At 51.3% G+C, this 15,143-nt stretch overlaps 1 protein-coding gene across 3 annotated transcripts in view; it reads left to right on the forward strand.

The window, feature by feature from the left end:
* CCZ1 (CCZ1 homolog, vacuolar protein trafficking and biogenesis associated) overlaps nt 1–15,143 on the forward strand; it is a 94,865-nt gene that overhangs the window by 12,506 nt on the left and 67,216 nt on the right. For all 3 annotated transcript variants that reach the window (XM_062180854.1, XM_062180853.1, XM_062180855.1), the window contains exon 11: nt 8,553–8,586. In XM_062180854.1, the coding sequence (XP_062036838.1) occupies nt 8,553–8,586 (34 nt within the window). The remainder of the gene's footprint in view (nt 1–8,552; nt 8,587–15,143) is intronic.

Below are 15,143 nucleotides of genomic sequence, written 5' to 3' on the forward strand. Positions count from 1 at the left end.
TTCATCTCCTGGCTGCTCCACTTCTGATCCAGCTCTCTGCTCATGGCCTGGGAAAAGCAGTGGAAGATGGCCCAAGTGTTTGAGCCCCTGCCATCCACACTGGAGACCTGGATGAAGCTCTTGGCTCCTGGCTTTGGCCTCATCATTGTAGCCATAGTGGGAGTGAACCAGCAGATGGAAGATCTCTTTATTTCTCTGTCTATCCTTCTCTCTTTGTAACTCTGACTTTTAAAATAAATAAGTCTTTTTTAAAAAATTAAACTCGGGAGAACAGGAAGAGCGATGTGTTGGACCTTTTGGAAGCGCACATAAGAGACATAAGAGCAGCGCCTGACAGAGGAGGAGAGCTGGCCCTGGCTGGACTGTGCGCTCAGGCAGGGGCCCAGCTGCCCCAGGGACGCCCAGGACACTGCCAGTGTGGGAGGTGGGCTTGCAAGAAGGGGAGTAAGGAAGTATTTTCTAGGGAGTACGGCACAGAGTGTTCTGGGTCTACCACACGGGTGCAGAGGCCCCAGGACCTGGGTCATCATCTACTGCCACTTGGAACACCCCCAGCCCACACTGGAGTGCCTGGGCTTGAGTCCTGGCTCCTCTGCTTCCCATCCAGCTCTCTGCTAATGCACCTGGGAAGGCAGCAGAAGATGGCTCAAGTGCTTGGGCCCCTGCACCCATGTGGGAGACCTGGATGAAGTTCCTGGCTCCTGGCTTTGGCCTGACCCAGCTCTGGCTGTTGCACACATTTGGGGCGTGAGCCAGTGGATGCTCTCCCTCCTCCCCTTTCCTCTTCTCTCCCTCTTCTCTCTCTGCTGTACCTTTCAAATAAATCTTTAAGAAAGTAGAAAAGCATTGAGCAATCTTCAAAGCAGAAAGAAAAGATAATAACATTTCTAGAAGGAAAACTCAGTAACCTGTGAACAGAAGGTACCCTGGCAGCTGCATGTCCAGTGCCCGATGTTAGGGGACGATGGAAGCGAGACTGTCACAGTCCTGAGAGAAAATGGTTTTTGCAGTATCTTTGCCGCGCTGAACTGCCTGTCATGGAGGAGACACGAGGAAGTCCTGCTGACCGTGAACGGTGTCGAGCTGCCTGGCGCAGCCTCTCCCACGATGGTGCACCGTATTGTGCAGAGTGAGGGTGTAGACAAGAAAGAGGACCCCTAGGGATTTCCACAGTGGCTGTAACCCCGGAGGTCCTGAGAGGAGAGTGCTCCTAAGATCGGCCAGCTCTCTGACGGGAGGAGGGAGGCTCTCGGGCTCCAGGGCTCTGGGATAGAAAGGTGTTCATTCTTAAAATAATAGGCATAAGAGAGTCAGCTAAACGTGGGGAGGGACAGAGTAACGGGGAGAGGGCGGCTCTGCAGATGAACCCAGCGGCTGTGAGATGCGGCGGGGAGCAGGAGGGGAGGGGAGGCCCTGGTCCACCAGCACAGCCGTCCATGAGCGGGAGGGGGAGGGGAGGCCCTGGTCCACCAGCACAGCCGTCCATGAGCGGGAGGGGAGGCCCTGGTCCACCAGCACAGCCGTCCACGAGTGCCCCGGCTAGGGACTGAACTCCCAGTGACCTGCCACAGTGTGTGTTTATTTCACAGCTTTATTGAGATGTAATTCACACACCTGGCACTTCACATGTTTAAAGTGGGTAATTCAGTAAAATTCAGGTGTCCCCAAGACGACCCTCACTGCTGACACCCCGTGAGGTTCGGCGTTCTCCCTGGAGGGACTGCAAGACCCAGGTCTTGACACTCGCAGTTAGAAGAGAATAGGTTCAGATCAGTGCACACTCACGTTGAGTGGGGCGGGCTCCCGAATCACCAGCTGTGAGCCGGTCTCTCCCAGGGCAGTGTAGGGGCAGCCCAGGCCCTGTTTGTCCTGCCGGGACATGTGACAGTGGCTGTACTGCTGTCCCAAGAGCTCACCTGAGCCTGGTGTCAGCACTCAGGGCTTGGCCACAGCCACACGGCTGCCCTTGGCTCCAGCTCTCCTGAGGGTGGGTGCTTGGGCTATGCCACAGGGATCTATTCTTGTGAAGATCTCTCTGTCTTCTCTCTGTAACTCTGCCTTTCAAATAAGTAGATACGTCTTTAAAAAGATTACTGCCTTCCCAGGCCACAGGGATTGCTAGAGGATGGCCCAGGTCCTTGGGCCCCAGTGCCTGCGTTGGAGACCTGGAGGAGGCTCCTGGCTCCTGGCTTCGGATTGGCCCAGCTCCAGCCATTGGTGGCGAGTTGGAGAGTGAACCAGCCAATGAAACACTTCTTTCTCTCTCTCTCTGCTTCTCCTTCTCTATCTGTGTAACTCTGATTTCAAATAAAAATAAATAAATCTTTGGGACCGGCGCCATGGCACGCTAGGTTAATCCTCCGCCTGTGGTACTGGCATCCCATATGGGCACTTGTTCTAGTCCCAGTTGCTCCTCTTCCAGTCTAGCTCTCTGCTGTGGCCTGGGATAGCAGTAGAAGATGGCCCAAGTGCTTGGGCCCCTGCACCCGCATTGGAGACCAGGAAGAAGCACCTGGCTCCTGGCTTCAGATCAGCGCAGCTCTGGCCATTGCAGCCATTTGGGGGGTGAACCAGTGGATGGAAAACCTTTCTGTCTCTCCCTTTCACTGTCTGTAACTCTGCCTGTCAAATAAATTAAAAGTAAATAAATAAATCTTTAAAATAAATAAAAAGATTAGTAATCCCTTGTTACAAATCTACTCTTTTTTTTATTAAGGTTTTATTCATGTATTTGAGAGATAGTTATAGATGGTGAGAGGGAGAGACAAAGATCTTTTGGTCCGCTGGTTCACTCCCCAAATGGCCACAATGGCTGTAGCTGCGCCAATCCAGAGCCAGGAGCTTCTTCCGGGTCTCCCACATGGGCGCAGGGGCCCAAGGACTTGAGCCATCTTCTACTGCTTTCCTAGGCCATAGCAGAGAGCTGGATTGGAAGTGAAGCAGCCGGGACTAGACTCAGCACCCATATGGGATGCCGGCACCACAGGCGGAGGATTAACCTACTGTGCCACAGCGCTGGCTCCTCTACTCTTTTTTTAGTTGACAGAAATTGTACATTTTTAGGGGGTTCTGGTTTTTGTTTTTGTTTTTTTGTTTTTTGTGTTTTTTTGACAGGCAGAGTTAGACAGTGAGAGAGAGAGAAAGGTCCTCCTTTTTCCGTTGGTTCACCCCCCCAAGTGGCCGCGTTGCAGCTGGTGCGCTGCGCCAATCCGAAGCCAGGAGCTCCCTCCCGGTCTTCCATGCGGGCGCAAGGCCCAAGGACCTGGGCCATCCTCCACTGCACTCTGGGGCCACAGCAGAGAGAGCTGGACTGGAAGAGGAGCAACCGGGACAGAATCCGGCGCCCCAACCGGGACCAGAACCCAGGGCGCCAGCGCCACAGGCGGAGGATTAGCCTAGTGAGCCACGGGTTCTAGTCCCGGTTGCCCCTCTTCCAGGCCAGCTCTCTGCTATGGCCCAGGAAGGCAGTGGAGGATGGCCCAAGTGCTTGGGCCCTGTACCCCATGGGAGACCAGGAGAAGCACCTGGCTCCTGCCTTTGGATCAGCGCAGTGTGCCAGCCGCAGCGCGCTGGCCGGGGCGGCCATTGGAGGGTGAACCAACGGCAAAGGAAGACCTTTCTTTCTGTCTCTCTCTCTCACTGTCCACTCTGCCTGTCAAAAAAAAGAGTGGAGCAGCCAGGACTTGAACCAGTGCCCATATGGGATGCTGGCGCTGCGGTGGCTCTTCCTGCCACACCACAGTGCTGGCCCCAGGGGGTTCTGTTTCTGGAGGCAGTTGGTCTTCTGTATAGCCATTTAGTTGAGTGATCTGGCACAACAGTTTCTTGCTGGGAACATGTTTACTTAGACTTCTCCCCTGCAAAGTTGGTAATATCTTCTCTTTCATCCCTGATTTGAATAACTTCAGTCTTCTGTTTTTCTTGAGAAAGAATCAACTTCTGATTTTGTTTTCTCATTTCTTATTCTCTAATTTCTATTCTGATCTTGATTACTTTCTTTTTAAAAAATTTTATGTTTTTGAAAGATAGTAAAAGACAGATACTGAGAGGTCTTGCATCCACCGGTTCAATCTCCAAATGGCTGCAATTTTGTGCTGGGTCTAGGCTGTGCTGCAGCCAGGAGCCCAGAACTCCGTCCCCGTCTCCCTTGTGGGGTGGCAGGAACTCAGGGGCTTGGGCCAACGTCCGCTGCCTTCCCAGGCGCGTTGGCAGGGAGCTGGACTGAGAGCTCAGCAGCCAGGACTCAAACCAGTGCTTCAGTATAGGGTGCGGTCATCCCAGGCTGCGGCGTGAGCTGCTGCCCTCAGCACTGGCCCCCATTTTTTTCTTTTGTTAAAATTTATTTGAAAAGCAAAGTTACAGAGAGAGAAAGAGATCTTCCATCTGCTGATTCACTCCCCGAATGCCCTCAGCAAGCAAGAGCTGGGCCAGGGTGAGGCTGGGAGCCAGGAGCTCAGTCCAGGTCTCCCACGTGGACGTCAGGGACTGAAGGGCTTTGTGCCGTCACCTGCTGCCTCTTGGGGTGCTCATTAATAGGAAGCTGGAGTTGGGCGGAGCTCAGACGTCCAGGCACTCGGATTGGAGATACAAGCATTTAAAAGAATGTTTTTTATTTGAAAGAGTTATGGAGAGGTGGAGATAGAGGTCTTCCATCCACTGGTTCACTCCCCAAATAGCCACAGTGGCTAGAGGTGAGCTGATTTGAAGCCAGGAGCTTCTTCTGGGTCTCCCATGTGGGTGCAGGGGTCTAAATACTTGGGCCATCTTCCACTGTTGTCTCAGGCACATTAGCAGGGAGCTGGATCAGAAGTGGGGCAGCCAGGACTTGAACCAGTGCCCATATGGAATGCTGGCACTGGCAGGCCGGGGCTTTAACCCGCTGTGCCACAGTGCCGGCCATTTTTAAAATTTCAAAACACTGATAAAATAAACAATCTGTTAACAAAAGTCTGAAAACTGTGTGTACCAGAATAAAGTGATGACTAATATCAAATAAATTTCAAAGAATATGTACCACATGATCTTTTAAAACTTTAATAGCTATATTATTAATACAAAGCTAAGTTTTTTTATTTGCATATTAACTGCTCATAGAAAGAAACTTAACAGAAATAAAACACAAATGTGGAAAATTGCTTATTTTTGGTCCTTCTGGGAAAAAAAAAGAAAAAAAGGGTTGTTAAACTGTGCCTCCAGGCACAGAAATGGAGTATAGGGTGGTAACTTCTGCTCTTACAAGTCGAGTATAAGGTGGTAACTTCTGCTCTTATAAGTTGAGTATAAGGTGGTAACTTCTGCTCTTACAAGTTGAGTATAAGGTGGTAACTTCTGCTCTTACAAGTCGAGTGTAAGGTGGTAACTTCTGCTCTTACAAGTCGAGTGTAAGGTGGTAACTGTGCTCTTACAAGTCGAGTATAAGGTGGTAACTGCAGCGTTCCCAGCGTTCCTCCCTGGCAGTCTTTGAATGTCAGCGTCATGACAGCAGGGAAGCCTCTTCATTTACGACTTCATTAGAGTCTTCAAAGGGGATTTTCCCAGTGGCTCCTGTGTTGTCATCTGGAAGAATCTTGAGTGCACCAGCTTTTCTTCTTTAACACAAAACCCCAAGGCTCTCATTGCCATCTTTAGTTCATGAGAATCTGTTGCATTACCTTTGTATCTTTAAAAAAATTCGAAAGCATCTTTATTTCTTGTTTTTGTTTCTCAGGGAGCTGCTTTTTTTCCTGCTTTGTCTACTGCAAGCTCACTTCTCAGAGCTAAACTCATCCTCTCTTTGGACGGAGACTTTGTCTCCTAGCCGTCCAACAGATGTGGACCAAGATACAAGTTTTTTTTTTTTTTTTTTTTTTTTTTTTTTAAAGATTTATTTATTTAAAAGGCAGAGAGAGAGAGGTTTACCATCCGTTGGTTCGTTGCTGAAATGGCTGGAGCTGAACCAATCCGAGCCAGGATCCAGGAGCTTCTTCTGGGTTTCCCACTCAGATGCAGGGGCCCAAGGACTTGAACCATCTTCTTCTGTTTTCCCAGGCCACAGCAGAGAGCTGGATCGGAAGTGGAGCAGCCGGGACTCCGACCAGCACACATATGGGATGTCAGCACTGCAGGCAATGGCTCTACCTGCTAGGCCCCTGAGATATGAGCATCTTAGGCATAGCATCTTAACTGCTGTGACAAGTGCACCCTTGTACTTTTTTTAAAAATGTATTTGAAATTCTTGAAGTTTTAAATAGAGACTTAAAAGGAGGGTCACACAGTCACAACCTGAGGTTGGGCCTGATGCCAGTGCCTCCCTGTGACACGTGGGGCTGTGTGAGTCCCGAGGACGCCAGCACTGCCCACAGCCTCTGGGTGGTACCTGTGGCAGTGCAGAGCTGGTGATCCCAGGTCCTGAGCTTTCAGAAGAGATTGGAGATTGGATTCAGGCATAAAGCTGGTTGACAGCCAAGCCAGGATTCCTTTGTCCACGAAACACATACACTGAATGGAACTGAGCTGTAAGCCACCGACTTTACAACCTGTTTATAGGGAAATCATCATCATGATTTAATTATAAATAGGGTAATGGAATTAGATTTGTATAGAAATACAGTCATGGTTGTTAGGAGGTACAGCAAGAAGCTAGTGAAAAGTTTAATTAAAAGATGTTTATTTGGGGGATGGCGCTGTGGTGTGGTAGGTAAAACTGGCGCCTGCAGTGCCAGCATCCCATTTGGGTGCTGGTTCGAGTCCTGGCTGCTCCACTTCCAGTCCAGCTCTCTGCTAATGCACCTAGGAAAGCAGTAGAAGATGGCCCAAGTCCCTGGGCTCCTGCACCCACATGGGAAACCCAGAAGAAGCTCCTGGCTCTCAGTTTCGGATTGGCCCAGCTCCGGCCATTGCAGCCATCCTCTGCCTTTCTGTAACTCTGCCTCTCAAATAAATAAATCAGTCTTTTTAAAAAGCTGTTTCTTTTGGTGCAAGAAATTGTGAAATCTGTAGATAGTTTTTCCATAATACATGTTTCCATGAACTTTTTGAAGATCCCTCAAAGGTTGAGAGATGGAAACTGGGAGGGGGCCAGGGCAGTTGGAGTGTGAATGTCCTCACGGAAGAGGTGGCAGCTCAGGATCTCCTGCCAGTGACTGGTAGAGGGCCATGGGAGCTGTGTGCAGCTGTGAGGCGCCCCACGGAGCAGAGAATTCCTGTCACTTAGGCAGGGCGGGGTGCGTGTCCGTCCCATGCTGCTGTCCCGAGTCTGAAGGTGATGGCTGTACAGCTGTGTGACCACCAAGTTTGCACAGTTACAGGGGGGTACTGGGGGAGGTCTGTGGCTTTTTGTCTTAAGACTTTATGTCTGGGGCTAGTGCTGTGGTGTAGCGGGTGTGGCCGCTGCCTGCAGTGCCGGCATCTCATGTGGGCGCCGGATCAAGGACTGGCTGCTCCACTTCTGATCCAGCTCTCTGCTGTGGCCTGGGAAAGCAGTAGAAGATGGCCCAAGTGCTTGGGCCCCTGCACCTGTGTGGGAGACTGGGAAGAAGCTGCTCCTGGTTCCTGGCTTCAGATCAGCATAGCTCTTGCTGTTTCGGCCAGTTGGGGAGTAAACTAGCAGATGGAAGACCGACCTCCCTCTCTCTCTCTCTCTCTCTCTCTCTCTCTCTCTGCCTCTCTCTGTGTGGCTCTGACTTTCAAATAAATAAAATAAATCTTTTAAAAAAAAGACTTTATGTCTGCCAGGCTAGACAGAGAGAGACAGAGAGAAAGGTCTTCCTTCCGTTGGTTCACTCCCCAAATGGCTGCTACGGATGGCGTGCTGTGCTGATCCGAAGTCAGGAGCCAGGCGCTTCTCCTGGTCTCCCATGTGGGTTCAGGGGCCCAAGGACCTGGGCCATCCTCCACTGCCTTCCCACAGCTCTCTACCACAGCAGAGAGCTGGACTGGAAGAGGAGCAACCGGGACAGAATCCGGCGCCCCGACCGGATTAGAACCCAGGGTGCCAGCACCGCTAGGCGGAGGATTAGCCTAGTGAGGCGCGGTGCTGGCCATGGCCTCTTTTTTTTAAAGTATGCATTGCTTTGGTGGGTTTCAATTTTGGCTGTTTTTATTTCTGGTCTTGGAGGCTGTTAGGTTGCTGTTACCTGCTGCTGTTGTAACTGCAGCTATTAGCTGCTGAGACAAGTTAACCTCGGGGCTGTCTTGTGTGAACAGAAACTCAGATACGCACAGTGAACCCCCAGTACCCATCACACTGCCTAGTTACCTTGCAGGATGCTCTCCCTCGCTCTGTCCCCTCTGCGCTGCGTTTGGCAGAGCATTTTAAATCCTATTTTTTCACTCCTAACCACCTGCACCTGCAGTGGTGAGGGCGTCTGGTGACAGAGCCCCCGTGCCGCCGTCAGGTGGACAGAGCAGACAGCACTGCCTTAATGGCGCCTGCGCAGTCCGCTCCGGTGGACTGCACCTTTCCCAGCTGAGTGACTCAGATCTCGCCTCTGCTGAGGGCGTTGCTCAGAGTCAGTACAGGGAGCTCTCCTCCCCCTTCCCGGTTCCTAATCTCCGATTCTTTTCTCTTCCAGGCCATGAGCGCCGCCGTGTGCTTCATGATTGATGGTAGGTGCTCACCTGGGTGTGACTTCTGTAGAGCAGCGTTGTACCACGTGTGGGTTCTGCTCTGAACTGAACTGACAGATGTGCTGGAACACGTGTGGGTTCTGCTCTGAACTGACAGATGTGCTGGACCACGTGTGGGTTCTGATCTGAACTGACAGATGTGCTGGACCACGTGTGGGTTCTGTTCTGATCTGAACTGACAGATGTGTTGCACCACGTGTGGGTTCTGTTCTGATCTGAACTGACAGATGTGCTGGACCACGTGTGGGTTCTGTTCTGAACTGACAGATGTGCTGGATCACGTGTGGGTTCTGTTCTGATCTGAACTGACAGATGTGCTGGACCACGTGTGGGTTCTGTTCTGATCTGAACTGAAAGATGTGTTGCACCACGTGTGGGTTCTGTTCTGAACTGACAGATGTGCTGGACCACGTGTGGGTTCTGTTCTGTTCTGAACTGACAGATGTGCTGGACCACGTGCGGGTTCTGTTCTGAACTGACAGATGTGCTGGACCACGTGTGGGTTCTGTTCTGATCTGAACTGACAGATGTGCTGGACCACGTGTGGGTTCTGTTCTGAACTGACAGATGTGCTGGATCACGTGTGGGTTCTGTTCTGATCTGAACTGACAGATGTGCTGGACCACGTGTGGGTTCTGTTCTGATCTGAACTGAAAGATGTGTTGCACCACGTGTGGGTTCTGTTCTGAACTGACAGATGTGCTGGACCACGTGTGGGTTCTGTTCTGTTCTGAACTGACAGATGTGCTGGACCACGTGCGGGTTCTGTTCTGAACTGACAGATGTGCTGGACCACGTGTGGGTTCTGTTCTGTTCTGAACTGACAGATGTGCTGGACCACGTGTGGGTTCTGTTCTGATCTGAACTGACAGATGTGCTGGACCACGTGTGGGTTCTGTTCTGTTCTGAACTGACAGATGTGCTGGACCACGTGCGGGTTCTGTTCTGATCTGAACTGACAGATGTGCTGGACCACGTGCGGGTTCTGTTCTGATCTGAACTGACAGATGTGCTGGACCACGTGTGGGTTCTGTTCTGATCTGAACTGACAGATGTGCTGGACCACGTGTGGGTTCTGTTCTGATCTGAACTGACAGATGTGCTGGACCACGTGAGGGTTCTGTTCTGAACTGACAGATGTGTTGCACCACGTGTGGGTTCTGTTCTGATCTGAACTGACAGATGTGCTGGACCATGTGTGGCTTCTGTTCTGATCTGAACTGACAGATGTGTTGCACCACGTGTGGGTTCTGTTCTGAACTGACAGATGTGCTGGACCACGTGTGGGTTCTGTTCTAAACTGACAGATGTGCTGGATCACGTGTGGGTTCTGTTCTGATCTGAACTGACAGATGTGCTGGACCACATGTGGGTTCTGTTCTGATCTGAACTGACAGATGTGCTGGACCACGTGTGGGTTCTGCTCTGATCTGAACTGACAGATGTGCTGGACCACGTGTGGGTTCTGTTCTGATCTGAACTGACAGATGTGCTGGACCACGTGTGGGTTCTGTTCTGAACTGACAGAGGTGCTGGACCACGTGTGGGTTCTGTTCTGTTCTGAACAGACAGATGTGCTGGACCACGTGTGGGTTCTGTTCTGTTCTGAACTGACAGATGTGCTGGACCACGTGTGGGTTCTGTTCTGATCTGAACTGACAGATGTGCTGGACCACGTGTGGGTTCTGATCTGAACTGACAGATGTGCTGGACCACGTGTGGGTTCTGCTCTGATCTGAACTGACAGATGTGTTGCACCACGTGTGGGTTCTGTTCTGAACTGACAGATGTGTTGGACCACGTGTGGGTTCTGTTCTGTTCTAAACTGACAGATGTGCTGGACCACGTGTGGGTTCTGTTCTGTTCTGAACTGACAGGTGTGCTGGACCACGTGCGGGTTCTGCTCTGATCTGAACTGAAAGATGTGTTGCACCACGTGTGGGTTCTGTTCTGAACTGACAGATGTGTTGGACCACGTGTGGGTTCTGTTCTGTTCTGAACTGACAGATGTGCTGGACCACGTGTGGGTTCTGTTCTGTTCTGAACTGACAGATGTGCTGGACCACGTGTGGGTTCTGTTCTGTTCTGAACTGACAGGTGTGCTGGACCACGTGCGGGTTCTGTTCTGTTCTGAACTGACAGATGTGCTGGACCACGTGTGGGTTCTGTTCTGATCTGAACTGAAAGATGTGTTGCACCACGTGTGGGTTCTGATCTGAACTGACAGATGTGCTGGACCACGTGTGGGTTCTGTTCTGATCTGAACTGACAGATGTGCTGGACCACGTGCGGGTTCTGTTCTGTTCTGAACTGACAGATGTGCTGGACCACGTGTGGGTTCTGTTCTGATCTGAACTGACAGATGTGCTGGACCACGTGTGGGATCTGAACTGACAGATGTGCTGGACCACGTGTGGGTTCTGTTCTGATCTGAACTGACAGATGTGCTGGACCACGTGTGGCTTCTGTTCTGATCTGAACTGACAGATGTGCTGGACCACGTGTGGGTTCTGTTCTGTTCTGAACTGACAGATGTGTTGGACCACGTGTGGGTTCTGTTCTGATCTGAACTGACAGATGTGCTGGACCACGTGTGGGTTCTGTTCTGTTCTGAACTGACAGATGTGCTGGACCACGTGTGGGTTCTGTTCTGTTCTGAACTGACAGATGTGCTGGACCACGTGCGGGTTCTGTTCTGATCTGAACTGACAGATGTGCTGGACCACGTGCGGGTTCTGTTCTGATCTGAACTGACAGATGTGCTGGACCACGTGCGGGTTCTGTTCTGATCTGAACTGACAGATGTGCTGGACCACGTGTGGGTTCTGTTCTGATCTGAACTGACAGATGTGCTGGACCACGTGTGGGTTCTGTTCTGATCTGAACTGACAGATGTGCTGGACCACGTGAGGGTTCTGTTCTGAACTGACAGATGTGTTGCACCACGTGTGGGTTCTGTTCTGATCTGAACTGACAGATGTGCTGGACCATGTGTGGCTTCTGTTCTGATCTGAACTGACAGATGTGTTGCACCACGTGTGGGTTCTGTTCTGAACTGACAGATGTGCTGGACCACGTGTGGGTTCTGTTCTAAACTGACAGATGTGCTGGATCACGTGTGGGTTCTGTTCTGATCTGAACTGACAGATGTGCTGGACCACATGTGGGTTCTGTTCTGATCTGAACTGACAGATGTGCTGGACCACGTGTGGGTTCTGCTCTGATCTGAACTGACAGATGTGCTGGACCACGTGTGGGTTCTGTTCTGATCTGAACTGACAGATGTGCTGGACCACGTGTGGGTTCTGTTCTGAACTGACAGAGGTGCTGGACCACGTGTGGGTTCTGTTCTGTTCTGAACAGACAGATGTGCTGGACCACGTGTGGGTTCTGTTCTGTTCTGAACTGACAGATGTGCTGGACCACGTGTGGGTTCTGTTCTGATCTGAACTGACAGATGTGCTGGACCACGTGTGGGTTCTGATCTGAACTGACAGATGTGCTGGACCACGTGTGGGTTCTGCTCTGATCTGAACTGACAGATGTGTTGCACCACGTGTGGGTTCTGTTCTGAACTGACAGATGTGTTGGACCACGTGTGGGTTCTGTTCTGTTCTAAACTGACAGATGTGCTGGACCACGTGTGGGTTCTGTTCTGTTCTGAACTGACAGGTGTGCTGGACCACGTGCGGGTTCTGCTCTGATCTGAACTGAAAGATGTGTTGCACCACGTGTGGGTTCTGTTCTGAACTGACAGATGTGTTGGACCACGTGTGGGTTCTGTTCTGTTCTGAACTGACAGATGTGCTGGACCACGTGTGGGTTCTGTTCTGTTCTGAACTGACAGATGTGCTGGACCACGTGTGGGTTCTGTTCTGTTCTGAACTGACAGGTGTGCTGGACCACGTGCGGGTTCTGTTCTGTTCTGAACTGACAGATGTGCTGGACCACGTGTGGGTTCTGTTCTGATCTGAACTGAAAGATGTGTTGCACCACGTGTGGGTTCTGATCTGAACTGACAGATGTGCTGGACCACGTGTGGGTTCTGTTCTGATCTGAACTGACAGATGTGCTGGACCACGTGTGGGATCTGAACTGACAGATGTGCTGGACCACGTGTGGGTTCTGTTCTGATCTGAACTGACAGATGTGCTGGACCACGTGTGGCTTCTGTTCTGATCTGAACTGACAGATGTGCTGGACCACGTGTGGGTTCTGTTCTGTTCTGAACTGACAGATGTGTTGGACCACGTGTGGGTTCTGTTCTGATCTGAACTGACAGATGTGCTGGACCACGTGTGGGTTCTGTTCTGTTCTGAACTGACAGATGTGCTGGACCACGTGTGGGTTCTGTTCTGTTCTGAACTGACAGATGTGCTGGACCACGTGTGGGTTCTGTTCTGAACTGACAGATGTGTTGGACCACGTGTGGGTTCTGTTCTGTTCTGAACTGACAGATGTGCTGGACCACGTGTGGGTTCTGTTCTGTTCTGAACTGACAGATGTGCTGGACCACGTGTGGGTTCTGTTCTGTTCTGAACTGACAGGTGTGCTGGACCACGTGCGGGTTCTGTTCTGTTCTGAACTGACAGATGTGCTGGACCACGTGTGGGTTCTGTTCTGATCTGAACTGAAAGATGTGTTGCACCACGTATGGGTTCTGTTCTGATCTGAACTGACAGATGTGCTGGACCACGTGTGGGTTCTGTTCTGATCTGAACTGACAGATGTGCTGGACCACGTGCGGGTTCTGTTCTGTTCTGAACTGACAGATGTGCTGGACCACGTGCGGGTTCTGTTCTGTTCTGAACTGACAGATGTGCTGGACCACGTGTGGGTTCTGTTCTGATCTGAACTGAAAGATGTGTTGCACCACGTGTGGGTTCTGATCTGAACTGACAGATGTGCTGGACCACGTGTGGGTTCTGTTCTGATCTGAACTGACAGATGTGCTGGACCACGTGCGGGTTCTGTTCTGTTCTGAACTGACAGATGTGCTGGACCACGTGTGGGTTCTGTTCTGATCTGAACTGACAGATGTGCTGGACCACGTGTGGGATCTGAACTGACAGATGTGTTGCACCACGTGTGGGTTCTGTTCTGATCTGAACTGACAGATGTGCTGGACCACGTGTGGCTTCTGTTCTGATCTGAACTGACAGATGTGCTGGACCACGTGTGGGTTCTGTTCTGTTCTGAACTGACAGATGCTGGACCACGTGCGGCTTCTGTTCTGAACTGACAGGTGTGCTGGACCACGTGTGGGTTCTGTTCTGATCTGAACTGACAGATGTGCTGGACCACGTGCGGGTTCTGTTCTGATCTGAACTGACAGATGTGCTGGACCACGTGCGGGTTCTGTTCTGTTCTGAACTGACAGATGTGCTGGACCACGTGTGGGTTCTGTTCTGTTCTGAACTGAGAGATGTGCTGGACCACGTGCGGGTTCTGTTCTGTTCTGAACTGACAGATGTGCTGGACCACGTGCGGGTTCTGTTCTGAACTGACAGATGTGCTGGACCACGTGCGGGTTCTGTTCTGATCTGAACTGACAGATGTGCTGGACCACGTGCGGGTTCTGTTCTGATCTGAACTGACAGATGTGCTGGACCACGTGCGGGTTCTGTTCTGATCTGAACTGACAGATGTGCTGGACCACGTGCGGGTTCTGTTCTGTTCTGAACTGACAGATGTGCTGGACCACGTGCGGGTTCTGTTCTGATCTGAACTGACAGATGTGCTGGACCACGTGCGGGTTCTGTTCTGTTCTGAACTGACAGGTGTGCTGGACCACGTGCGGGTTCTGCTCTGATCTGAACTGAAAGATGTGTTGCACCACGTGTGGGTTCTGTTCTGAACTGACAGATGTGCTGGACCACGTGTGGGTTCTGTTCTGTTCTGAACTGACAGATGTGCTGGACCACGTGTGGGTTCTGTTCTGTTCTGAACTGACAGGTGTGCTGGACCACGTGCGGGTTCTGTTCTGTTCTGAACTGACAGGTGTGCTGGACCACGTGCGGGTTCTGTTCTGTTCTGAACTGACAGATGTGCTGGACCACGTGTGGGTTCTGTTCTGATCTGAACTGAAAGATGTGTTGCACCACGTGTGGGTTCTGATCTGAACTGACAGATGTGCTGGACCACGTGTGGGTTCTGTTCTGATCTGAACTGACAGATGTGCTGGACCACGTGCGGGTTCTGTTCTGTTCTGAACTGACAGATGTGCTGGACCACGTGTGGGTTCTGTTCTGATCTGAACTGACAGATGTGCTGGACCACGTGTGGGATCTGAACTGACAGATGTGCTGGACCACGTGTGGGTTCTGTTCTGATCTGAACTGACAGATGTGCTGGACCACGTGTGGCTTCTGTTCTGATCTGAACTGACAGATGTGCTGGACCACGTGTGGGTTCTGTTCTGTTCTGAACTGACAGATGTGTTGGACCACGTGTGGGTTCTGTTCTGATCTGAACTGACAGATGTGCTGGACCACGTGTGGGTTCTGTTCTGTTCTGAACTGACAGATGTGCTGGAC

This window comes from Lepus europaeus, chromosome 21, assembly GCF_033115175.1.
Source record: "Lepus europaeus isolate LE1 chromosome 21, mLepTim1.pri, whole genome shotgun sequence".
Lineage (NCBI taxonomy): Eukaryota > Metazoa > Chordata > Mammalia > Lagomorpha > Leporidae > Lepus > Lepus europaeus.